The sequence below is a fragment of the Falco cherrug genome, chromosome Z, assembly GCF_023634085.1.
Source record: "Falco cherrug isolate bFalChe1 chromosome Z, bFalChe1.pri, whole genome shotgun sequence".
Taxonomy (NCBI): Eukaryota; Metazoa; Chordata; class Aves; order Falconiformes; family Falconidae; genus Falco; species Falco cherrug.
In genome coordinates, this window is record NC_073720.1 from 68,869,863 (window position 1) to 68,895,556 (window position 25,694).

General features: G+C 44.8%; 1 protein-coding gene across 2 annotated transcripts in view; it reads left to right on the top strand.

Annotated features, from left to right (window-relative positions):
* The window catches only part of DGKQ (diacylglycerol kinase theta), a 109,110-nt gene that overhangs the window by 49,811 nt on the left and 33,605 nt on the right, over nucleotides 1-25,694 (top strand). For both annotated transcript variants that reach the window (XM_055699517.1, XM_027811788.2), the window contains exons 7-11: nucleotides 424-492; nucleotides 15,712-15,812; nucleotides 17,313-17,536; nucleotides 18,359-18,449; nucleotides 25,186-25,240. In XM_055699517.1, the coding sequence (XP_055555492.1) occupies nucleotides 424-492; nucleotides 15,712-15,812; nucleotides 17,313-17,536; nucleotides 18,359-18,449; nucleotides 25,186-25,240 (540 nt within the window). The remainder of the gene's footprint in view (nucleotides 1-423; nucleotides 493-15,711; nucleotides 15,813-17,312; nucleotides 17,537-18,358; nucleotides 18,450-25,185; nucleotides 25,241-25,694) is intronic.

The following is a 25,694-nucleotide window of genomic DNA, read 5'->3' on the forward strand; positions in this document are numbered from 1 at the left end:
TTTATGGAAGTTGTTTCTATAACACCCGTAATTCTGATGGGAAGCTGTTACTGCAATTCCTGAACTGATTTGGTGATATAAAACATAATGGAAACTGTATATACTTAATTCATAAGCAAACCTTGCAACTTAAGAAAGGGATGAAATGCAGTAGATGCAGTATTAAAGCTAATAGTAGAAGGGCTTCAGGTACACTTTCACTATAGCTACATGACAGTGCAGGTTTACTTTTTTAATGCTGTTTTTATAGTATGAATTATTATCATAAAATAGGCAGAAGAGGAAAGTATGCTTTTTTGACTGGCTTGTTTTGTGTTAGCTTCTTTGATGAAACCATCCTTAAATGAAAAATGCTTCCCTCCCACTTCCACACCCTATTTCAAATTAACAAAAAACCTTTCTTAAATGTTTCTGTTTTCACAGATGAAGATGACGATGTTGATGGGTCAATACAGGCATCAGCCAAAGATATCCAAATTTCGACAGATTCAAGTAAGCAGAGTTTTAGTAAGTGGTGAATACACACCCATTCCAGTCTTTATTCATATAATCTTAATTTGCTTTGCCTTATGAAAAAGTAGTAAATGGCTATTTTTCTTATGCTCGGTATCAGTTTGCTATCCAAAGTTTTGGTCCAATATATTTATCCAGGGTCTTGCAAGTATCTCGTTACTGTTTTCCACTGGTAGATTGGTACAAGTGACAATCCATTCATTACCCTGTAAAACACATGATTTCTCTCAATTTGGTAATGGAAGGACAGAAAACACAGTGTTAACAACCCATAGGTAAGCAACCAGTTTGAAAGGCAGACATGTCTTTTCAAAGCCTTTTTCTTTTAAGGTAGCTAGATCCAAATCTTACTGAAGACACCAGGTGATTTGGGGGGTGGGGTGGGTTTGGTTTTTTTTGTTGTTTGGGTTTTTTTCTTGGGCATGTTGCAATAAAAGTGTATGTATTCCTGTGTGTCAGGATTGAGCCAGGCTGGTTGCTTTTTATGCTGTTAGATTCTTAGTGTGTGGAGTTTTCTGGGGTTGTTATTAGCCAAACCCTTACTTTTCAGAAGATGAGGCCAACCACAGTTTAAGGGCAACCCACCCCCTATATCCATAATAGTTACTAGAAAAACATGGTACTTGTTGCCTAATATAGCTGCATGGGTTGTTGTAAAGAATGAAATTTCAAATTAATAAATATGACTTTTCCTGTTTTTTTTTTTATTATTTTATTTTATTAAGCCTAAAGTTCTTACACAATTAAGAGGATAATTGTGCAAATGCTGTTTGGATTTTCAAAAATTCAGCACAATAAATAATTAACATGGTTAGGGAAGTGATCTCAAGCATGGTCTTACTTCACTTCTTAAGATTTGAAGCTGGTGTCTCTTATGACAGTAAGTTATGAACCACCACCATGTTCCCTTGTGGGACCAGGCTCTGACGAACTGCAGTTTATCTAAGAAACTTTCAGTTTTTCCAGTGTTTTAAGTGACATAAGTGCCTGAGTGTCAGGACTTCTATGCTTTATCAGCTAAGGCTATTTCACTTGCTCATGGCTGTCAAAGAGAGCAAATTATGTATCCAGATATTTCATCTGGATTGTTTGAAAGTACTGGTACAGGACAGTTCAGCTTTAGACAGCCTTCTCAAAAGAAGGAAAAAAGATAGGAAAATTGAAGGCAAGATGCAGCCTCTAATACATCTTTTGTTCATACACAGTGTCCATCTGTGAAGTGGAGAAAGCAGCAGTAGATGGTACATTTTCAAGGCTAGTGTAAGGAATTGTTACTTGGTTTCTAAATAGAACAGTGGCATTACAACAAATTGCTTCCTTTTGACACATTTTCACAAAACAGAAGTCACTGTAAAGCCCAGTAACTTTGCAGATTTAGAAAGTTCAATAGGTAGGGAATGATTCTAATGTCTCTTTAAAAACAAAACAAACAAACAAACAAACAAACAAACGTGCGCGCACACACACACACAAGATGAATTTTGAACGCTTTAGTTTAATGGTGTTAGGGGTCTCCAAATCTGGTACCCCAGTAGAGGTGAAGTTGCTGCAGCAACCTGTCCCCTCTGTGGCTGAGCAGGATGAAGGTCTATTAGTGGGAGTGTGTGTGTGTATACATACATGTGTTCTGATACATATATATTTATGTATATATATACATGCATGTGTAGCTGTGTGCATGTGTGTGTGCATAGATATATGCGCCCACACAGACACACACCACCAGGTCTCCCAGTGGACCCCCAGCCATCAGAATCTCCAACAGTCATCCTGGACCTCCTTGTCCCTCCAGTAGTCACCTCTGCTTGGTGTCTCACTCAGGCACGTGTACATGTGGCTCCCAGGCCATTTACATTGCATGCCATTGAGTCCAGCCTGATGTTTGCTGGTGCTCACACAACGGCTGTCACTCTGGTTGCTGGTACTGTGGACACCATGGGTCATGGTGACATGTGGTCCTGCTTCAGTTGCTGTACTTAGGAGCCCATTTGCATGCAAAAGAGTGGAAACTGCAGGCATAAGAGAGTTAAAAATAGCATTTAATGAGACTGACTGTGCTGATCAGGTGCAGGGCATGGCCAGGCAGGCGCACTGCCCAGCAACATCTTTACACGTGACCAGCTTCTTGTATCTTCTTATACCTCTTATTTTCCCATCCTTGTTCCTCCTCAAACCACCTTGATTCCTCCCTTCCCCTGCCTTTGTTTCTCCCTGAAACATCCCCTAAAAATCTTGCACAATCTCAGAGTGCTTTTTCCATGCATCTTGTAGAGTACCACAACCTAAAGTGCCCTCCTGAGCTGGTGAAGTGACCCACAGAGCTTCTCCTGTGAACATACCTGCTGGGTGCCACCCCCAGCCTGTGGGGCTGATGCCCTTGCATCAGGGCAGGGCATGGCTTCTTTGATAACTTCTCTTAACAGGAGTTCACCCACCAGCTGTTGTGCTTCTGTGCTTCTTTGTGTGTGGGAAATCGTAATGTATCAAATTAAACATGACAGAGGCACAGTTAATAGCGTGCTGGACCTCTTCCACTTGTCTCTAGATAATACCATTGTGTGATATGGGTCAAGAGCAAGCTGCTCATTAGCTTATGTGTATTGACTCAGTACCTCTACCATATCTTTTGGGATATTACCATGCTCTCCCTCAGGAGTATCTGAATTAAATTATATTCCAGAATATTGTACCTTTTCTTAATTCCAGCTCTCCACATTTTGCAGATGCATATTTTTTAAAACAATGAAAACAAGTCAGAACAAGTTGAATAATACTGACTTGTAAAGACCTGGTTTTCTGTAGGAATGAAGCCAGTAGGAAGGAATGCAAAGTCTATAGATTAACGCTGGAAGATTTGAATTAGTGGTCTGCATTGCCTTTTGTTTCTTTGCTATTGTAGAAGCCTTGTTGAGTGAAGTGTAAACTTTGAAGATTTAAATCTTAATTTTGGGAACTTGAATATGTTAAGTCAACCATGAAATTTAGCATACGAAGATACTGAAGCCAAAAGGCTAAAATGATCATAAGAACAATCCTACTTTTTTTGAGATGACAGATTTAGCAGATGTGCAGAGCAGGTTTAGAAAAAGACTATAAATCCTTGTGCCTGAGAACACGATCCAGCTTCTAAGGACTTGTCTACACAGTGAACCATGAACTTGAGAACTGACTGTTACAGGGATAGTAGGATAAACATCATGTGGATGCTGTCATTAATGTAGTTAATTGTATTGCTTGGGTGAAGAGTTGAGTCCCAAAGTCCATTTTCATACCAAAATAATTATTGGTCATTCTGGGAATATATAGTTGATAAAACTGCTCTATATTGACAGACCTCCAGTAGCTGGATGTGTGTCATGGTTTAACCCCAGCTGGCTCCCAAACACCACGCAGCTGCTTGCTCACTCCACCTCACCCAGAGGGATGGGGTGGAGAGTCGGAAAGGAATGTAAAACTCGAGGGCTGAGATAAGAACAATTTAATAGGTAAAGCAAAATCCACGCATGCAAGCAAAGCAAAGCGAGTAATCCATTCACCACTCCCATGGGCAGGCAGGTGTACAGCCCCGTCACACATAACAGTTACTCAGGGAGAGAAACGCCATAATGCCCCCTCCTTCCTTCTTCTTCCCCTGGTTTATATACTCAGCATGGCGTCATATGGTATGGAATATCCCTTTGGCTAGTTCAGGTCACCTGCCCTGGCTGTGTCCCCTCCCAGTTTCCCGTGCCCCTCCAGCCCTCTCGCTGGCAGGGCCCAAGGAACTAAAAAGTCCTAGCAGTGTGCTGTCAGCATTGTTCTCACACCAAATCCAAAACACAGCACTGCACCAGTTACTGAGAAGCAAATTAACTCTACCCGAGCTGAAACCAGGACAGGGTGGCGGTAAAGGAGTGGATTAAAAGTTCTCCTTAGGGGTGCCTTTCAAGGGTTTGCATTTTCTGTCCTTTTTGAGATGCGATGCTGAGCTAGGTTTCGACCAGCAGAGATTCTTCTTCTTCCCTGGAGACAGAATTCATTGGTTTTGGCTAAGATGCAACCACAGATGTAATCTCTCAAGCTTGAGAATTCAAAGGCAAATTTTTGAAAATCTATTATTTCATGGTAATATGAAGATGGAGGAGGGGGGCATTGTTTGAATGTATATATGCAACAAATGAATCACAGAGGAGCTATCTCAGTAATTCCTGAAATAAGAAATGAGTTATTAAGAGCTCTTACTTGTGTGTCAGTCTGCAGGGATCTGGAAATGTGAGAAGACATTAGATTCTGGCCTAAATCCTTGCCAGGAATCAATAAAAGCTGAGGGTACTTGACTACTGTATAGTGAGGCCTAGGCAGCTTTTAGTCGATATAAAGCTTATCCATCATAGTGGTTGAGGGCTGTTGCTTCTCCATGTCTCAACTTCTTTCCTCATAAAAGCTTCTGTTAGTGGTACTTCAAGCGATACTCATTTACAAGTTGAATTGCTGTAGCTTTTTTTTTTTTTTCAGTGTGTCATGCTGAAAATATTTTTTCTCCCAAGGCAGTTTGTTTCACCTGCGTTTGAAGATACTTTTTAAAAAAGGGTTATACTCAACTGTGTTGAATGAACTAGTGGCTTAAGTGCTGGAAGAGGTTACATACTTCCTTTTCTTGGCTGAATTGCCTGTAACTTCTGGGAAAGAAAAATGAGTGTTCAGAAAAATCACACATTTCTTTTCCTTCACTTTCCCCATTGTGCATAACTTCTTTTCCTCTTCTTCCCTCAACCTTACTCATCTGCCTTTTCTGACACTTGATGTTGCCCACTATTGTTCTCACTTCTCACCAAGTTTTTTATGCTCCTCCCCAACCTGTCTCCCAGTTCCCCTCCTTCCCCAAGCACATTTGGTCCCCAATGTTGCTGCTTCTTTGGCTTGGTTGCCTTTCCATCTGCCTGTCCCTTTCTTGTTCCCTGAATCCCTTCCCCCCTCATCCTTGATGTCTCATACCAGTTGGTAGTCAAAATGTTGGCTGCTCTAGATGTCTGTTTCAGGGAAGACAAGCACTTCTTCTTGACTACTTCCTGAAAATTTAAAGATATTTTATGGAAAATCTCTTCAAGAAGAAAGACTGAAAAAATCTTCTTGTAGTTCTGTAGCATCATTGCCAGAAAACTATGGAGATATATTCACAAATGTTATTAGCTAGTGTTAATTTATTCCCTGCCTTAGAAGTCCTTATGACAAGGCTTATCAGATAAAAAATTTAACTGTAAATACTTAAGAATGACATGGAGATCCATGCTTTCTGGGTTGTTTTTGTGATTATGCCTTCTCTTTGCATTAATATCCTGCTGGTCTCAATGCTTTGGTACAGCTTCTCCATAGTAGCCTACTGGAAATGTGTGCAGACGTGTTTCAGAAGGTGCATTGAGGGCTCATCATACTTTCTGGCTGTGTGTATGTGCAATGCGGTTGTCAGACAGGGACAAGTGAAGGGAAGGGCCCAGCCCTGACCTGGGAATGTCTCTGCCCTGTGAGTGTCTCACAGCATTCACAGGCTGCATGTGAACCATCTGATTCAGCCCTTTTTCTGCAGGGCAAAATGTAGCCGTCCAGAGAAACCCCTCCCTGAAGGAGGTTTGAGAGGAGTCTGTATGAGGAGAGAAACAGGGGCTGCTGTGCTGTCAGCAAACATACTTTTCACAGTACGTCCTTCCACAGCCACTCTTTTGGCCTGGCAGTCCTCTGCTCAGGTAGCTGTTCACCTGCTGGGTAGGGCACGTGAAGTGGTTTTGTATTAGACAGACCCAAATCATTGATTTAGTGTTTGCTTATGTCTTGTCCCAAACCTGCTGACAGTGCAGAGGAGACCTTCACTGTAATTCTGCAAGGCGCAAACTGTTTTCAGGAAGAAGCAAAGACAGCGTGTGCGCATTCGAGGGGTTTTTCCTCTAAAGGCACTTAGGAAAATGTTCAGCCTTCATGAAAAGAGTCATTGTACTGTGCTAAAACTGCTTACAGATAACTAAGCATGTCACATGTTCCTGTGAAACATGATTTCAATGGATTTGGAGCTCTAAAGCTAGAGAGAGAAGCAGGTGAAACCAGATTAAGTGGTGATACATACGGCACATGCTTGGAGATCTAAAAACCACCCTGCAGGAGGAGGGTGAAGAGGTGGCTACCATATGGGAGGATGGCTATTAACACAGCTTCATAATTCAGAACTATCTTGGAACTAGGGGGATTTCAGCTGCTCATGAAAACAGCTCCAGAGAAGTGACACACTTGCAAATGGCTCTCCTAGAAGAGAAACAGCTGGAGAAAGGAAGAATCTGGGGTTCTGAAAGGCTGTCTTCAAGACAAATTTTAAAAAAAAAAAACAAACACAAACCAACAAACCACAACTCTTAGCTGCTTTATTGCTGCTTTGTAGGTTGTGGATAACGAAAGTTTACCAGTCCACACTGTTGTAATTTGAAGTAGCGGTGACTAGGGAAAGAGCAGAAAGCATGTGGATAGCACAGGTTTTGCTGGGAAGAATGGTTCTTGCTAAATGATGTTGCTAGAATTTAGTCTTTTTAAGAGTAAATTCCACCAGTATGTTTGGTGTAGGCTTCTAGCTTTCTTCAGTGGCAAAAATATTTAGGACTACATCATTTTCCTCTCTCTGCCACAAGCTGCACATAAGTCTTTTCAGAAGCTATGCCCTGTCTGTAGGGATTTGGAAGTCAAAGGGCATGAACTTTGGACTCCTCAAATGCTGTTTATCCTTTTCCCAGGAAAACTGGGTATCTTAGCTTCTGAAATCAGATTCCATAGTTTGGTAAATTATGCCTGGAGTTGACATTTTTGTAGTTGTTTTCCTCTTGAAAAGCATAAGCATGAAGAACGGGGTTTTTTTCAACTCAGTATGCCATAATAAGAAAAAAAGTAATGTGTTTTTCAGGAGAAAGTCCTGATACTGTGTAGTCTGATCCAACAGGAAAAGATAAAAGGCATTTGGCAGTGACATATCAGTATTATGGATCAAATAGTAACTCATTTGAATACTAACATATGGTATGTGCATATGTTGCATGTTAGCAAGATTTTTTTTATACTAACTCGTTGTATGTGAACTTCCCTTCTATAATTGAATAATTTTTTAATATTTAAAAATTGGAACAGGAGGGAGAAAGAGCTTTCTTTAACTTTAAAATTTATTATAGTTGAGCTTCTTTCCAAGGCTAGTTCAACAAATCAGACTGGCATAAGACAGCCTTTAACTTTCATGTTACAGATATATACTTAAATCAGCTGGGAAGTGGTTTTCTGCCTGACTGGTTGTGGTCAAGAAAATAGCTGTTTCTTCTTTTGTTAATGTGTCCCCAGACACTCATGTGCAAGAAAGCCATGTCTCATCAGGTTGCGGTAGAATTGACCCCTGTGAGGAGGACAGTGATAAACACTGATAAATTAAGCTTGTTTTGTGTGACAGATTATCATATTAACCTTAAGGAAAGCAGGACTAGAGCATACTGTGTATTTAGCTAAGGAATGTACTTGGGCTTAGGACATTACTACTGGTCTGTAGGTCTTAACTCCTCCTTGCAAACCAGTTTATTTTAGGAGTCAAGCCAACTTTTGGCTGATCATACGAAGTGGAGAGCTCATTAAAAAAATCTGTGGTTAAAATTGCTAGGGATTCTCTCAGTCCAGCTAGCAGACTACAAAGGCAGTTCGAATGAAAACAAGTACTAAAACTTGGATGAATGTTTTTATTCTCAGATGTTTGTCTACCCTCTGGATTGCTAGAGAAAACAGTGGAGATTTTGATAATGTTATGAAAGTTTCTACTCAGAACATCAACTGTGCTGTCAGTAATCAGCGTTTGCTGTGTTTTCTCAAGTTGTGTCAGCCCTAAAGAAGTCATCCAAGACACAGTGTGTCTTTTGGTTAAAATTTGTCTATGCTAAAGTCACCATGGAGATCACTCTGACAGAAATCTGTTCTGTAAAATTTCACTTTTCCTGACACTAATCCAGCACGATTTAAAGCTGTGGATCACTTTCTGATGTGTGCTATAGTCTCCATGTAATGGCAGTAGAGTTTCAAGGATACTTTAGAAGTGAGAGTTGATGATATTCAAATGTTCCTTCTATTGTGACTGAAATAAAATTGACAACAGACACAGTCACTAACTGAATAACTTAAAAACTGAAAAGCCAAATCAACCTGGTAATATTGTTTTTCTTATTAAAAAAAACAAAACTGCTTGAAAAGTCCCAATGTATTGTATCATATACCCCAAGCTCCCTTCTCCAGTAGAATAATTCACTCTCCATTGTTGTAAAGAGTGTATGTTGCATATGGAAATTCTGTAGATTTTTTTTCTTAAACAGGTGTAAAAGGTTTCAGCTAACTACTCTTTCAAATGAGTACTTAAGGAATAGTCATATAGGAAAGAGGAAATTAGAGCTCTGTTTCCAAAGGTCATCATTCATGAAAGGAGCCAGAAATAAACATGCAAAACCAGAAGCCCAAAGCCCTATCATGTTGCAGATATAATTTAGAAAGGCGGGGGTTTTTTCTTCTTCAATTGGACTTTCATCTAGGCTTTTAGTTCTTTTGCTTCCTGCTTAACCCTTTGTGCTTTCACATCAACGTCCAAGTGGAAACCAGTAACAAGTGGTGTCCCTCAAGGGTCCGCACTGGGACCACTGCTATGTACTATCATCATCAGTGACAGACAGTGGGATTGTCAACAGTGGGATTATGTCAACAGCATAATGTCCAGATGGGGACCAGTGATGATCCTCAGGGGTCTGTACTGGGACCAGTACTGTTACAGAGACAGTGGGATTGAGTGCACCATCAGCAAGTTTGCAGATGCCACCAAGCTGAGTGATGCGGTTGATTCACTGGAGGGAAGGGATGCCATCCAGAGGGACCTTGACAGGACTGAGGAGGGAGCCCATGTGAACTTCATGAGGTTCAGCAAGGACAACTGCAAGGTCCTGCACCTGGGTCAGGGCAAGCCACAGTGTCAGTATAGGCTGGGGGATGAAGGGATTGAGAGCAGCCCTGTCAAGAAAAACTTGGGGATACTGGTGGGTGAAAAAATGGACACGCGCTGGCAATGTGCACTCATAGCCCAGAAAACCAACCATGTCCTGGCCTGTACAAAAAGAAGCGTGGCCAGCAGGTTGAGGGAGGTGATTCTGCCCCTCTGCTCTGCTCCGGTGAGACTCCACCTGGAGTCCTGCATCCAGCTCTGGAGTCCTGAGCACAGGAAAGGCGTGGACCTGTTGGAGCAGGTCCGGAGGACAGCCACAAAAATTACCAGAGGATTAGAGCACCTCTCCTGTGAGGAAAGGCTGGGAGAGTTGGGGTTGTTCAGCCTGGAGAAGAGAAGGCTTCAGGGAGACCTTATGTTGCAACCATTCAGTATCTAAAGGAGGTATATAAGGAAGATGTAGAGAGACTTCTTACCAGGGCCTGTAGTGACAGGACAAGGGGCAAGCATTTTAAAACGAAGGGGAGTATATTTAGATTGGACATAAAAAAGTAATTTTTACAATGAGAGGTGAGACACTGGAACAGGTTGGCCAGGGAAGTTGTGGATGCACCATCCCTGGAAGTGTTCAAGGTCATGTTGGATGGGGCTTTGAGCAACCGGATCTAGTGAAAGATGTCCATGTCAGGGTGTTTGGACTAGGTGATCTTTGAAGGTCCCTTCCAACCCAGACTATTGGGATCTTACTTATTCTGTTTGTCTCTTTCTTAGTACAAGCATCCCTTGTACTAAGGGCAGTGTGGAGATTTATCTAGGCCAATGCCCTGCTCAAGCAGGGTCAATCAGAGTAGTTTGTTCAAGGTCGCATCCAGTTGGGTTTTGAATATCTCCCAGTAGGGAGACTTCACAACCCTGCCTGGACGACCTGTTCCACTCTCACAGTAAGTTTTTTCTTAGGTTTAAATGTAATTTCTTGTGTTTCGATTTGTGCCCATTTCCTCTTGTCTGTTCACCTGTACACCCTCCCATCAATTAATTATACACATGGATAAGAACCCACCCCAACCCCAGCCCTTCATTCTTCAGCATGAACACTCCCCGCTCTCTCAGCCTCTCCTCATATGGGAGATGTTCCAGTCCCATCATCATCTTCATGTGCACTCCTTGCCTTAGCTTCAGTACATCCATGCCTTTCTTGTACTGAAGAGCCCAGGACTGGGCACAACTCTACCAATGAGGTCTTAGAAAGGCAAAGTAGAGGTAAATAATCATCTCTGTCAGCCTACTGGCAATGCTGTTACTAATGCAGTCCAGGATGCTGTTTGTCACCTTTGCTATGTTGCTGGCTTATGGTCAACATGGTGTCCACTAGGACCCGCAGGGTGTGTCTGACAAGCTGCTTTACAGCCAGTCAGACTGCTGCCTGGGTTATATCTGTCCAGGTGCAGGGCTTGGCATTTCACTGTGTTGAAATTTGTGAGGTTCCTGGTGCTGCATTTCTCCAGCCGTTGAGGTCCCTCTGTATGGCAGCGCACATATCTATCAAGCACTCCTCCCGGTCTTGAGTCCTCTGCAAACACTGAGGATGTACTCTGTCTCATCATCTAGGTCATCAGTGAAGAAGCTAAACAATACTGGCCCCTGTAAAGACCTGGAAGAGTATTCCATGGGTGACTGGCCTACAGCCGGACTACATACTTCTGTGGACAACCATTTGAGCAGTACAGCCAGTTTTCAGTCCACCTCTCTACTAACCAACTCTGTACTTCATCCATTTGTCTATGAAGCTGTTAAGGGAGGCAGTGTCAAAAGCCTTACTAAAGTAAATAAAACAACCATCCAGTGCTCTTTCCTTATCCACTCACAGCCAGCTGTCTCATCATAGAAAGCTACCGTATCAGTTAGGTATGATTTCCCTTGATAGGTCTGTGCTGACAACTGCCACTCCTCAATATGTTTAAAAATGGGTTTCCAGGATTAGTTGCTCAATCACATTCCCCAGAGACAGAGCTCAGGCTGACCAGCCTGCGGCTCTTCAGAGCCTCCTTCCCACCCTTCCCGAAGGTAAGGCCTGCTTTCTTCCACTCCTCGGGAACCTCGCACAAACCACCATGACCTTGCAAAGGTAATGGAAAGTGGTCTTGCAACAACATCAGGCAGCTCCCTCAGCACCCCCGGGTGCATTGCAGCAGACCCGTGGGCTTGCTGGTTTAAATGTTCCCTAGCCTAATCCTCCACCGCTGAGGGCAAGTCTTCCTTGCCCCGCACTTCCCCACTGGTCTTCAGGAGCCTTGGCATTGCTGCTGGCTGCTCCTAACAGCAAAGATCAAGGCAAAGGTGGCAACCAGAGCCTCAGCCTCCTCCACGTCCTTTAAGACCAGGTCCCCGTTGCTAGTCCTCAGCAGACCCCCATGTTCCCTAGTCACCCTTTTGCTGATGGCGCACCTGGAGAAACCCTTTTGTTGTCCTTCACGTGCCTTGCCACAAGCAGCTCCCTGTGGGCTTTAGCTTTCCTCAGCCCACCCCTGCACGGTGGGATGGTGCCTCTGTACTCCTTCCACCTCACCCACCTCTGCTTCTGCCTCTTGTGCGCCTGCTTCTGATGGTAATGTCAGGAGCTCCCTCTTCATCCATGCGTGTCTCCAGCAATGCTGCTTTTAAATAGTCACTGAAAGGAGAGAGAAACTTGGCCAGACAGTGGCCTGTACCTGACCGAGGCTTCACTCATCTTTGTGAAAGGTGAACATGAGATCCTGAACTCTTCACCCTTTCAGAGACGTCTGTGCCGCAACCTGTGCTCCATGGACTGAGCACGGACTTGGTAAGGCTTTAGTGAAATGAAACACAGCAAAGCGTTGGAGTTCTCCATCTGCTGTACCTTCTGGCTTCTAGTTTTTCTGCTCTTCCTGTATTTTCTACTCTGGCCCATACAGTTAGCCAGGTGCTTGAAGGACTTGCTTTGGAAGGGTGCTCTCAGAACCGGCAGGGCTTTGGGAGCTGTTCTGAAGCCGATGGCACTCTGTCTTGGTTTTCAGGTGGTTGAACTCGCCAGTAATAAAGGCGGTCTTTCTTAAGCCCACGCATGCTGCTTTGAGCAGCATCTCTGTATTCCTCCCAGGTCGCTTCTCCCTGCTCCCGCCTCATGCCTGCTTCCTTGTCACGGCTGCGTTTTGTCAGGAGCTCCTGTTCATCCGTGCAGCGCTCCTAGCACCTTTGCTTTTCTTCCCTGATTGTTGGGATGGACCATTCTTGACACTGGAGGAGGCAGTCCTTGAAAATCCACTACCTCTCGCGGACCACGCTTCTCTCCACGACTCTATCCCACAGGAGTCTTCCAAGCAGGCTCCTGAGCAGGCCAGAGTCTCTTCCCCTGACACCTACTTGTTGATACCGCTCTTTGCCTTATTCCCCTCCTTTCAGGCTCCCAAACACCACCATCTCATGGCCGCTGCAGCCAGGGCTGTCCCCAGCCTTTAGCTCTCCAACTAGTTCTTCCCTCGTAAGAATCAGGTCCAGCAGAGCATCTCCCCTCATGGGCTCATCACTTGCCTCGGCATGCCGTCACCAGCACACCCCAGAAACAAACTGGGTTGCTCATGCTTGGCTCTCTTCTCACCCCAGCAGCTACGGCACGGGCTCAAGTCCTCTCTGAGGACCCAGGGCCTGCACATGAGGCTTCTTGCAGTCGTCACAAGGCGGCATCATCTGCTTTACCTACCACTTCTTCCCAACTAAGGCGTTTGTGACAGCCAGACGCCATGGGGCCCGTACGCTGGCCTGCCCACTGCCCATAAACGCTGAGCTCTGGCTGTCTCACCATCCTTCCCAAGGCAGAGCTCCAAGCGCCTCCACTGCCCTCACGGTGGAGGGGCTCACAGAAACTCCTGCTCCTCACTGTTCCAGCCCCTCACTCCTCAGCAGCCTGTGTCTATCCATGGCAGCACACCAGTGGTGTGAGCTGTCACAACAGCTCTGCGTGATGAGACTGCAGCCTGGAATGGCATGCAGACCTCTAGTGTCTCCTGTTTGTGCCCCGTGTTGTGGGCAGCTGTGCACAGACACTTCTGAGACGTGCCCGGCTGTGACTGTTTCCATAGAAAAGTCCCAGAGCTTTCCTTATGCTCCTGGCTAACTGGCATTTCCCTGTTCATAATGTGGAGGCACGTGGAATGGACCACCTTCAACCCTGCTCTGTCCTCAGGGTCTCAACATAAGAGATTCTTTCTTCATACAGGGTTTACCGTAGTTTCATAAACGCAAAAGAAGAGCAAAGCTTTATAGCTTTATAGTAACTGTTGTCCTGTGGGAGACTAAGAGGAATTGGAGTAGGATGGGAGGCTGTACTGGTAATTGCTTTGATCTGCAATTCGATCTTTATGTTACCTAATGTGAATGTCCTCACTCACACATTGTACCATGCCCAGTAGAATTGTTAATAAGGAAAGGCCTTAAGAAGTGGACAAGTTGAGAATGAAAAAGTATAGCTGTCACATCTCAAAATAGTGAGAAATCAAGGTAACAAGAATGAAAGTAGCACAATTTTTCTTTGAGAGTTAGAGTCTCTTTAAAAAAAGGCTGTTTTCCAACATGGTATTGGATGAATCTTTAGTTATGCACAGTGTCTGCCTTTGAAGTGAAGAACACATACTGAAACAGGAATAGGTGGAGCAGACTTGATGTACCTGAGTTTCAGGTGGCTCTGGAAGGCTAGCAGAGCATCACTGAAGTGTCCTTGTAAAGCAATTACTTTCTGCAGTTTTGTAATCTGTCGCTGCAGAATCAAGATACCCAATGATGCACATTTCTGCCTCTGTTTCTAGCTTGGTTTTTTTCAGCCAACAGTTAGGAGTGGTTTGATTTTTCACTTCTCCAATGGTAGTTTGCTCATGTGGTTCTTCAAACCTAAACGTCAAAATTACTTGAGGCCAAAAGGCTTTCAGTACTTTCAGCTGTACTACAAAGTATTTCCAAGCTGTCAGAGAAAGATGGAAGTAGATTCCAGCATGTGATGTCTTTCTCTTTTACAATGTGTATTAACAGACTGCAGGATTAACCAGTTGTGTCGATGTTACAGCTGGTTTATGTGGCTTTCAATTAGTATTACTAATATCTCAGGTCTGCAAGTGATAGCTTCTGTAGGTTTTATTACTTTGTGATGGATGCAGGCATACAGGTTTGTTATGAGGTCAGAATCTGTAACATTGTGCTATATAGAGTGACTTTTGTTAACAGCTCAGCCCAACACTGCAATAAAAAGGGCAGATTCTCCCTGTGAAGAGAGTCATAATCTGTTGTGAAGCATGGACTCTCTGGGGAGGACATGAAAGAACCTGCAAAACTGAACAGCTCATCACGTCTCTTCTGAAGATGTGGTCAGGAGAGGACACAAGGTTTGTCTTGATGGAATGTCCTTTTTGGTCTGGATTAACTTGATTCCTTTCCATAGACAGTAAGGACTCATATATTGGACTAATAATGTTCACTTGTTCTTAGAACGTCTCAAAGACTGACTGTTCTATGAGAATTTGGTTACACTTGACTTTGCTCTTAAAACAGCCACTTAAATAAGGCAGAAACTTGGTCAGACAGTGGACAGTACCTGACTGAGTTTTCACTCATCTTTGTGAAAGGTGAACCTGAAATCCTTAACTCTTCACCCTTTCAGAGATTTGAGCACGGACTTGGTAAGGCTTTAGTGAAATGAAACACGGCAAAGGGTTGGAGCCCTTCAGTTGCTGTACCTTCTGGCTTCTAGTTTTTCTGTTCTTCCTGTATTTTCTACTCTTGCCCTTACAATTAACCTGGTACTTGGAAGGACTTTCTTCAGAGGGGTGCTGTCAGAACTGGCAGGGCTTTGGGAGCTGTTCTGAAGGTGATGGCACTCTGTCTTGGTTTTCAGGTGGTTGAACTCGCCAGTAATAAATGGAGACTGGAATGCTGGGATCGAAGAAGTGATAATACAAGCAGTATAGTTATGTATAAAAAGTTAAGTCAAAAGGCAGGATAAAACTATGCTTGAAATACTCCTCCCACTTTCCTCAGCAAATGTACCCCTGTTTTAAATAAACAGTAACAAAATTAAAATGCAAAGACTCTGCCTCAAAGCTTATGATGAAGATACATTTCTGTGGGTTAAAAGTAATTCTTTAATAGCTCCATTATACACTTCCTATTCAGGTAGCTTTGTGATTTGAGGGGTGTGTTATTGAAATACAATAATTGTTTTCATTCAGGTAAACAAACATTAAAGATATTTGATGGGAATGATGCAGTGAAACGCAATCAATTTCGACTGATTTCAGTTCCAAGGATTGCAAAAAATGAAGAAGTTGTGGTAAGATAACCGGTGAAGATCAATATTCCAGTGTGATGAAGGCACATATGATTGTGTATTACAATAGTTGAAAGCTAACAGTTTTACAAATGTGACTCAACAAATCTGTAAAGGGCTATAATGTTACAGTGTAATTTAACTTCTTCGTGTAGTGCTGTTATTTTAAAGCATCTGAAGAAGTGGTGGCCTACGTATCTATAGCATAACAGAAGACCACAGCGCATCGCATGTTAAGCAGTCATTCTCCTTCCCTGTGTGACAATGAAGTCTGATTTTACTGATATGAGCAATACTGGATAATCAGCTCCTTAGATCTTGCTCCTCTTCTGTTGTGTTTAGTGGTTTGATGTTTATCCTGGACAGCCCCTGCTATTGCACTTCAGTTAATCAGCTTTGAAGACTGAAGAATGCCATAGTTACCTCTGCTCCTTGGCTGTGAGAGTAATAAATTGTTGGTCATATAGTAACCGCTCCCTAGCTTTTCCAGTCCTCCATCTGAGGTGGAAGCATGACTTAGTACTAAACCAAATGTTCTGTACAGACCTTAATTTACAGGGCTGGGCAGAGCCCCCATGCTGTGCAGAAATGAAGCCCAGAGGGAGTGTGGGGCGGTGCACAGTAAAATTGAACATGGTGAGGACTCAGAGTCATAAAGGACTTGGCACAGGAGCATGGAGAAGTTATTCCATCAGAATTTTAACAGTTTAAACCTACGGCTCATTAAGATTTCTATTGTGATTACTCAAAATGAACAGGAGTTTTGAAAATGGTTCTGCATGTCAAAGATCTTCAAGGAAAAGTGTGTACAGTGCTGAAAACACTTTTATTTAGGAGTGCTACTTGCCTTTCAAGCACATTTTTTCAGGCTGCTACTTAGAATACCAGGGCAGATTAATACCAGTTCTCAAAAGTGACTTACTGGGCTGTATCCACTACAGTGTCTGTGTTAGCAGAGGTGCTGCAGGCATGGGCCAGTAATGGATGTTAAAATTCCTGTGACTGCTTGCATCTGCCAAGGACAGCCCTTTCCTCTTCACAGGTGTGTGGGTTCAGGGCAACCTTGTGGCTGAGAAGTTCACTAATTTTCAGCAAACCCTTAGTGCAAGAAGATTCAATACACAGAGCTGGGCACATTGAAGTATAATTTGTGGATTTCCTTGTGGAGTAAATTTTGCATGCAGTGTGTGTAGTTTTATTGGTGCTGAATTTTTACATTTCATCTATGGTGTTAAAATGACTTTCATTTGACAGAAATACCGTGGGCTGTGTTCAGATTCATTGACACCACAAGTTTTCGTTGTGTATCTTCCGCTAAAATTTGTTTTCAAAACTTCGCTCTTGGTTGGTTTTTTTTTTGCCACTGCTGTTTCTCCACTATTCTGTGCTTAAAACGTGTTAAAGGTTGGTTCCATAAGTAGAGGTATTGATAGATGTCTGTGGCTATACAAGTATTAATGATATCTTTTCAAGAAAATGTTAATTTATCTTGCTGTGTTGTAGGAGGCTGCTTTGAGGGCATACTACATAAATGATGACCAGCAGGAATACGAGCTTCAGACCTTTACGCAGCAGGCGCTGCTGTCTGATGATGTTATCAACAGGAACGATGCTGCTGAGGACAGCAACTTCGGCTCAGTATTCCGAGAATCTGTTCCTGAAGCTTGGATTATCAGAGCCAAACCAAAAGATGAGGAAGTGATCAGAATTTATCCTGCTTGGCTGAAGTGAGTGTTTTCCTCCTTTATCATGAAGTTACCCTGCTTGACTACATTTGTCCTCTGTTGTCTAGCCTGGTGTGTTTCAGTTAATGAGGTTGCAGAAGTATAACGGAGAATGTGGTTTCTTCTGTATTTCAGCGTTCTTCTGTTTATTTTTCTGAATGACTAATACACGTTATTCATTTGCATGCCTGGAAACATGCTCATGGGTTTCTTTTCGTGCAACATGTTCTGTGCATAACTTACACATTTATATTGTGTGTTTGGGCAAGAAGATGCAAAGTTACATTAACTGCATCTGTAAACAAATTCTGACATACACGTCACTTGAAAGCTTGATGGTTTTTTGGAAGACGTAGTAAGTAGGAAGAATTCAGTATAACTTCTGATGTGAGACTAGGAGGACAAAATTAAGAAAAAAAAAATCTGCTTCATATACCAGTGAGACAATATACATTTTAAGCATATTTAGCAGTGGAAACAAGACTGGTTGGTGACCTATTCATCTCTTAAGAGCAGTGGGATTAAATTCAAACATTTTTCCACTGTACTAATGCAGCCACATTGCCAAATTTTATGAAAGATGTGCAGGTAATTCTGTGTATATGGAGAAAATAATTTGCAGTGCTGCAATTTTAATGACCAGTTTCCTGAAATGAAAGTCTTTGCTCATGTGTGGGGCTAATACTGCATCTGCCATCATCTTCAGTGAACAGCTTTCTTCAACTAATACAAATTTCTGCCTACCCCCATAGAAAATTCCCAAGTTAGGTACACACAGGATAGGTCAAATGATTGTCCTAAAATAAGTATTTCTTTTCTCTTTAGGGTGGGAATGGCATATGTTTCTCTACGAGTAAATAAAGATAGCAGTACACAGACTGTAATCAAAGAAGTGCTTCCGTTACTTGGAAGGCAGGTAAACAAAAGATCATAAGCATGTCCATGTAACACCTGAGTGACCCTGAAGTGGGTTGTGTATGTTTTTCTTTTCAGAAAAATTATGGTCAGTCCACTCATGATAGATGATCTCTTCTAACTGTTATGATGCTCAAAACTTTCTGTAGTCTTGATGGTAGACCTGGTTGCTCTGTACTGGAAGTTACCATCCATTTTTCTGGGTCAAGCAGATTTACATGTATGACCACAATGATTATTGGCATGCAGGATATTTTTTCTGGTTGGTTGTGTCTTGAGGTAACTACACTGCCTATAGAATCATTTAGGTTGGAAAAGACCTTTAAGATCATTGAGTCCCACTACAAACCTAGCACTGCCAAGTCCCACTAAACCATGGCTGTAAGTACCATGTCTACACATAATTTGAACACCTCTAGGGATGGTGACTCAACCACCTCCCTGGGCAGCCTGTTCCAATGCTTCAACATGCTTTACAGTGAAGAAAGTTTTCCTAATCTCCAGTCTAAACCTCCCCTGCTGCAACTTGCAGCCGTTTCCTCTTGTCCTGTCACTTGTTACCTGGGAGAAGAGACCAACCCCCACCCGCCCACAGCCTCCTGTCAGGCAGCTGTAGAGAGCAGCAAGGTCCCCCCTGAGCCTCCAGACTGAACACCCCCAGCCCCCTCAGCGGCTCCCCACAAGACCTGTGCCCCAGCCCCTTCCCCAGCCCCGCTGCCCGTCTCTGGACACGCTGCAGCCCCTCTACGTCCCCCTTGCAGAGAGGGGCCCAGACCTGAACACAGGGTTCGAGGGGCGGCCTCAGCAGTGCCCAGTGCAGGGGGACGGTCACTGCCCTGGTCCTGCTGGCCACACTGCTGGGGACACCAGCCAGGGTGCTGCTGGCCGCCTGGGCCCCCTGGGCACACTGCTGGCTCCTGCCCAGCCGGCCGTCACCCAGCACCCCCAGGCCCTTTCCCACCAGGCCCTTTCCAGCCGCTCTGCCCCAGCCTGTAGCGCTGCGTGGGGCTGGTGTGACCCAAGGGCAGGACCCGGCACTGAGCCCTGCTGAACCTCACACAACTGGCCTGGGCCCATCGCTCCAGCCTGACCAGGTCCCTCTGCAGAGCCTCCTGCCCTCAGGCGGGTCAACACTCCCCCCAGCTTGGTGTCATCTGCAAGCTGACTGAGGGTGCACTCAATCCCCTCGTCCAGATCGTTGATAAAGGTATTAAACAGGGCTGGCCCCAATGCTGAGCCCAGGGGAACACCACTTGTGACCGGCCACCAGCTGGATGTAACTCCGTTCACCACCACGCTTTGGGCTTGGCTGTCCAGCCAGCTTTTAACCCAGTGCAGAGCACACCCACCCAAGTCCTGAACAGTCAGTTTTTCCAGGAGAATGCTGTGGGAGACAGTGTGAAAGGCTTTAATAAGGTCCAGTTAAAAAACATCCACAGCCCTTCCCTCATCCATTAGGAGAGTCATCTTCTGGCAGAAGGAGATCAGGTTTGTCAAGCAGGACCTGCCTTTCATAACCCCATGCTGGCTGGGCCTGACCCCCCTGTTGTCCTGCATGTGCTGCATGATGGCACTGAGGATGATGGTGCTTCACTATCCTTCCCCAGCACCAAGGTCAGCCTGACAGGCCTGTGGTTTCCCAGATCCTCCTTGTAGGTGGTCATCATGTTATCTAACCTCCAGCCTTCTGGGACCTCCCCAGTTAGCCAGGGCTACTGATAAATGACGGAGTGACTTGGCGAGCTCCTCCACCAGCTTCCTCAGTACCCTCAGGTGGATCCCACCCAGCCCCATAGACCTGTGCATGTCTGAGTGGAGCAGCAGGTCACTAACTGTTTGCTCTTAGGCTGTGGCGACTTTATTCTGCTTCTCCTCATCCCTGTCTTCCAGCTCAGGGGGCTGAGTACCTGGAGGAAACCTGGTCTTGCTATTAAAGCCTGAGGCAAAGAAAGCATCAAGTACTGCAGCCTTCCCCTCACCCTTTGTGGCAGTGTTCCTCCCCTCCCCCTCCTTCCCCCCATCAAATAAAGGATGAAGATCATCCTTGGCCCTCCTTTTGTTTCTAATGTATTTGTAAAAACACTTTTTGACATCTTTTACAGCAGTGGCCAGCCTGAGCTCTAGCTGGGCTTTCGCCTCTCTGATCTTCTGGCTGTACAACCTTGTGACTTCCTTGTAGTTCTCCACAGTTTCCTTACAGTCCTCCACAGTTGCCTGCTCCTTCTTCCAGAGATGTTAAACTCTCTCTTCCCTCCCTGAGTCCCAGCCAAAGCTCTCTGTTCAGCCAGGCCGGCCTTCTCCCCCACTGCCTTGGCTGTCAGCACATGGAGATGGCTGATCCTGCGCCTTTAAGACTTCAGTCTTGAAGAATGTCCAGCCTTCCTGGACCTCTTGGCCCTTCAGAACTATCTTTGAAGGGACTCTGTCAACCGGGTTCTTAAATGGGCCAAAGCTGGCCCTCCAGAAGTCCAAGGTAACGGTTCTGCTGACCCCCCCCCCTCCTTCTCTGAGAATTGAAAACTCTCAGCATCTCATGATCGCTATGCCCAAGATGTCCTCTGACCACCACATTGCCCACCAGTCCTTCCCTGTTCACAAACAGCAGGTCCAGCGGGGCATCTCCCTGGCTGGCTCCCTGCCCAGCTATGCCAGTAAGTTGTCTTCCACACACCCCAGGAACCCCGCAGACTGTTTCCTCTCTGCTCTGTTGTTTCTAGCAGACACCTGGTAGGTTGAAGTCCCCCACAAGAACAAGGGCTAGTGGTCATGAGACTTCTCCCAGCTGCTTGTAGAATGTTTTGTCTGCCTCTTCATGCTGGTTGGGTGGTCTATAACAGACTCCCACCAGGGTATCCACCTTGTTGGCCCTTCCCCTGATCCTTACCCATAACCACTCAACCCTACTGTCACCATCATTCAGCTCTAGGCAGTCGAAACTTTCCCTGACACACAGAGCTACCCCACCGCCTCTCCTCCCTTGCCTGGCCCTTCTGAAGAGTTTGCAGCCGCCCACTGCAGCACTCCAGTCATGAAAGTAATCCCACCGTGTTTCTGTGACAGCGATAATGTCATAGTCTTCCTGCTGCACAGTGGCTTCCAGCCTCTCCTGTTTGTTGCCCATGCTTTGGGCATTGGCATAGATAGACTTCAGCTGTGCTATCGATCTCTCCTGCAGCCCTGGCATGCCACCCCCAGGCTCATTTCTGATGAGCTTGGTTTTACTCCCTTCCCCCTTCCAATCCAGTTTAAAGCTTTCTCGGTGAGCCCTTCAACAGGGGCACATTTTACCTTGTTGGGAAACTGGCATTCACTGTTAAGGACGATTGTGCTTGTCTTCTACTTCTTCACGCTGCTCTGCATAGGAAAACATAAAATCACAGAATCTCAAGTTGGAAGGGAGCCATAAGGATCATTGAGTCCCACTGCCCACTCCTTGCAGGACTACCTAAAACTGAACTGTGTGACTAAGGGCATTGTCCAGATGCTCCTTGAACTCTGACAGGCTTGATGCCGTGACCACTTCCCTGCAGAGCCTGTTCCAGTGCCCAAGCATGCCCTCAGTGACAAACCTTTTCCTAATGTCTCATGTGAACTTTCCCCGACGCAGCTTCATTCCTTTTCCTCGAGTCCTACCTCTGGTCCCCAGAGGGAGCAGATCAGCACCTCCCCTCCGCTGCCCCCCTAGAGGAAGCTGTAGGGTGCAGTGAAGTCACCCCTCAGCCTCCTCTTCTCCAGGCTGAACAGACAGAGTGACCTCAGCTGCTCCTCCTAAGTCTTGCGCTTGAAGCCTTTTACCATTTTGGTTGCCTTCCTCTGGGTGCACTAATAGTTTTATGTCCTCTGTATACTGAGGCACCCAAAACTGCACTCAGGACTCAAGGTGGGGCTGTACCAGTGCAGTGTAGAGCGGGACAATCACCTCCCTAGACCATCTAGCTGTGCTGGGCTTGATGCCCCCCAGGACAGCTGGTCCTTTTGGTTGTCAGGACATACTGTTGACTCATATTCAACTTGCCATCAACCCAAACCCTCAGATTTCTTTCCACAGGCTGGTCTCCAGCCTGTAATTCCCTAGTGTGTATTTATAACCAGGATTACTCCATCTCAGGTGGAGAATCCAGCACTTTCTCTTGTTAAAGTTCATACAGTTGGTGATAGCCTATCCACATCTCTCTAAGGCCTCCCTACCCTCAAGGAGTCCACAGCTCCTCCTAGTTTAGTGTCACCGGCAAACTTCCTTAATGCAAATTCAGTTCCTGTGTCCAGAGCATTTATAAAGGCATTAAAGAGCACTGGCTGTAAAATTGAGTCCTTGGGGACCCTGCTGGTGACTGGCTGCCAGTCTTTGACCTTCTGAGCCAGTTGCTCACCCAACGTGTTGTGGATTTAACTAGCTGTGTGCTGGAATTTTTATCCAGAAGGATGCTGTGAGAGATGGTATCAAAAGCTTTGCTAAAATCCAAAACCACCATATCCACTGGCTTCCCTTGGTCGATTAGGTGGGTGGCCTTGGCGTAAAAGGAAGTTGGTTATGTGGAACGTTCCCCTTGTGAACCCATGCAGCGACCAATGACTGCATTGTCTCTCAAATGTTTTTCAGTAATTCCCAGAATAACCTTCTCCATAATTTTACCAGGCACTGAAGTGAAACTGACAGGCCTGTAACTACCAGGGTCTTCCTTCTTACCGTTCTTGAAAACTGGGTCTACACTTGCCAGATTCCAGTTGACTTGGACCTGTCCAGACTCCCAGGACCCCTGAAAAATAACAGAGAGAGGTCCTGCCGTAGCATCAGCCAGCTTTTTCAGTACTCTGGGATGAATCCCATCAGGCTCCATAGATGTATGCACAACCAGCTGGAGCAGGAAGTCTTGAACAAGGTCAGGGTTGACTAGGAGTTTGTCATCCCCCCAGTCACAGTCTTCCAACACAGGGCTTTGGTGGTCCCAGGGCCCATTGTTGGTATTAAAGACAGAGGCAAAAGAAGGCATTAAATGTTGCCACTTTGTCTGCATCCCTATTTGTGAGGTGACTGACCTTGTCAAGCAACACACCAACGTTATTTCTCATTTGCCTTTTGTTGGTAACATATTTTAAAAACCCCCTTCTATTGTTCTTCACAGTCCTGGCCAGCTTGAACTCTAATTGAGCTTTTGCTGCATGAATTGTCTCCTTACAGCGGTGAGCAGTATCTTTGTAGTTCTCAAGGCTGAACAGCACCCGTGTTCTTTACCATCTGCCTTCCTTCCCACCTCATTGGAAATTACTGTGTACATCTTGTAATCTTGTGGATGCATGTTTTCCCTGGAAGATGATCCCCTTTCAGTTTGCCTGTCTTTCATACAGTTGCTGCCAAGATAGCATGACTTTTAGGAAACACGTTAGAATTTGCAAGTGTGCCAAAACACTGGCAGTCTTAGGCAGCCACACAGGTGTGGAGGCATGAAGCTGCAGCGTGCACGTTTCATTCAGCAGTTGGGGCTCGTCAGCACACCAGCAGATCAGCACACTTCAGCTGTTCCAGGGAACAGCCATGCTCACACAGGGCAACCACCACCTGTTATATACAGGGTATTTAGGAACATGCATGTGGACTGTCTGCAGTAGGTGATAATTGCAGATCTCTGTCTAGGTGTACACAGCTATCTAATGCATGGAGCTAATTTTCCGCCGTAGTATGGTTCTAGCATTTGATTTCAGTCTTTTCCCCCAAATGCTGCAGACCTTTTAACAAAACTTTGAAAACCTTGTCTGGAGTCTTTGTCTCATCTGGAAAAAGCCGCAGTCAAACAGGATAGGTACTCTGGGAAAGATCTTCGCATCTTTGTATTTGGGAAGCTAGTTTTACACTGTAAGAGACTGAATTCACTGGCTCAATTGCAATTTCTCTGATACTGATAGTTTTTTAAAGGGCTTCCTCCTTCTTCTGTATGAAGATAGATACAGGAAATTTCTTTTTAATATCCAGAGTTTGTCTGTGCTGAAGATCCTCTCCAAGTCACACTCATGAAATTTCAGGCAAAGCAAATGTTAGCAGGTGAGGCTTTTAACACTCCGGTTCATGACATGTAAAGCAAGATCATCTGCCCACTGAGTCTCGAGGCCAAAAATTAAGAGACTTCCTCAGTCCTGAGTGTCACGTTTCCAGGGTTGTAGCAGTCCTAGTAAATGGCTCAACTTTTAGCTGTGCCAGCTTTCCTCATCTGTCTGCAAGGGATCTCGGGTGGTCCCTGGCACTCTCGTTTGGAGAAGGGACTGTGGCACATGTGAAGAGGGGTTTGTTCCATCAGTGCTCGTGGAGTGCCCCAGGAGATGAGGACCGGTCAGCCTGCTTTTGCCAAGCCTGGTTCCTGGGCCATCTTCTCAAAGACCAGGTTCATTCCCAGTCGTGCATGCTGTCTCTGGAAAGACACTCTGGAAATACCCTAGTTGAGCTGCTGGTCACTGAAGGGGAGTAGAGTTACCTGTGCTTTACAGGTGCCACTTCACCATGGGGCTCAAGGATGCCAGTGTAGTTAAGGGCACAGGAGCCTGACGCCATGTGGGGGTAGGCTCAGTGTTTAAGATTATTCCTGGCTCGGGAGGAGTGGCTTAGAAGGAATAACATCATAGTTGATGTAAAAACATTTACTTTTCCATGCTCTGTGTGCATAGCGTATAATATAACATTAATGTAAACATCTGGCAAAATTATATTTCATTCAGAAACTACATTTATATGTTGTATCTTTTGGCAGACCGAGCGCCTCCAGAATTTCATATTGGTGGAAGTGCTTATGGGCAGTAAGCAAGGTAAGTGAAGGAGCATTGGCCAAAGACACATCTAGCTCTTTTTCCCCCTTTTAACGTGGTCATAGTCAATTTTTTAGAATAAATGCCTTCACAAATGAAACTTCACCATCATGTTGAAAATACTTGATCAGAAGTGATGTTGCTTCTTTTCGTTCTTGTGTGTCCTGTGGAAATATGGTTTCCTTCTCTTTCTTCATCATCATATAAATGTTTATTAGTGGTTTCTGGTGAGTATTGAAACTTCGGCAAAGAGCCCTGTTTTGGGGAGCTGCCTTTAACTGACATAGTTTTCTTAGCTGCAGTTATTTAGTAAAGATTAATTGTAAAGTTCAGCTGGCTCCCTTCCTTCTCTCCTCTTTCCCCCCTAACACTGCCCCCAAAAGAGCAAATTTGAGTCCTGAGATAGTCCAAGTACAGAAATACACAGTCTAGCATTGCTCAACAAGTCTGTGGT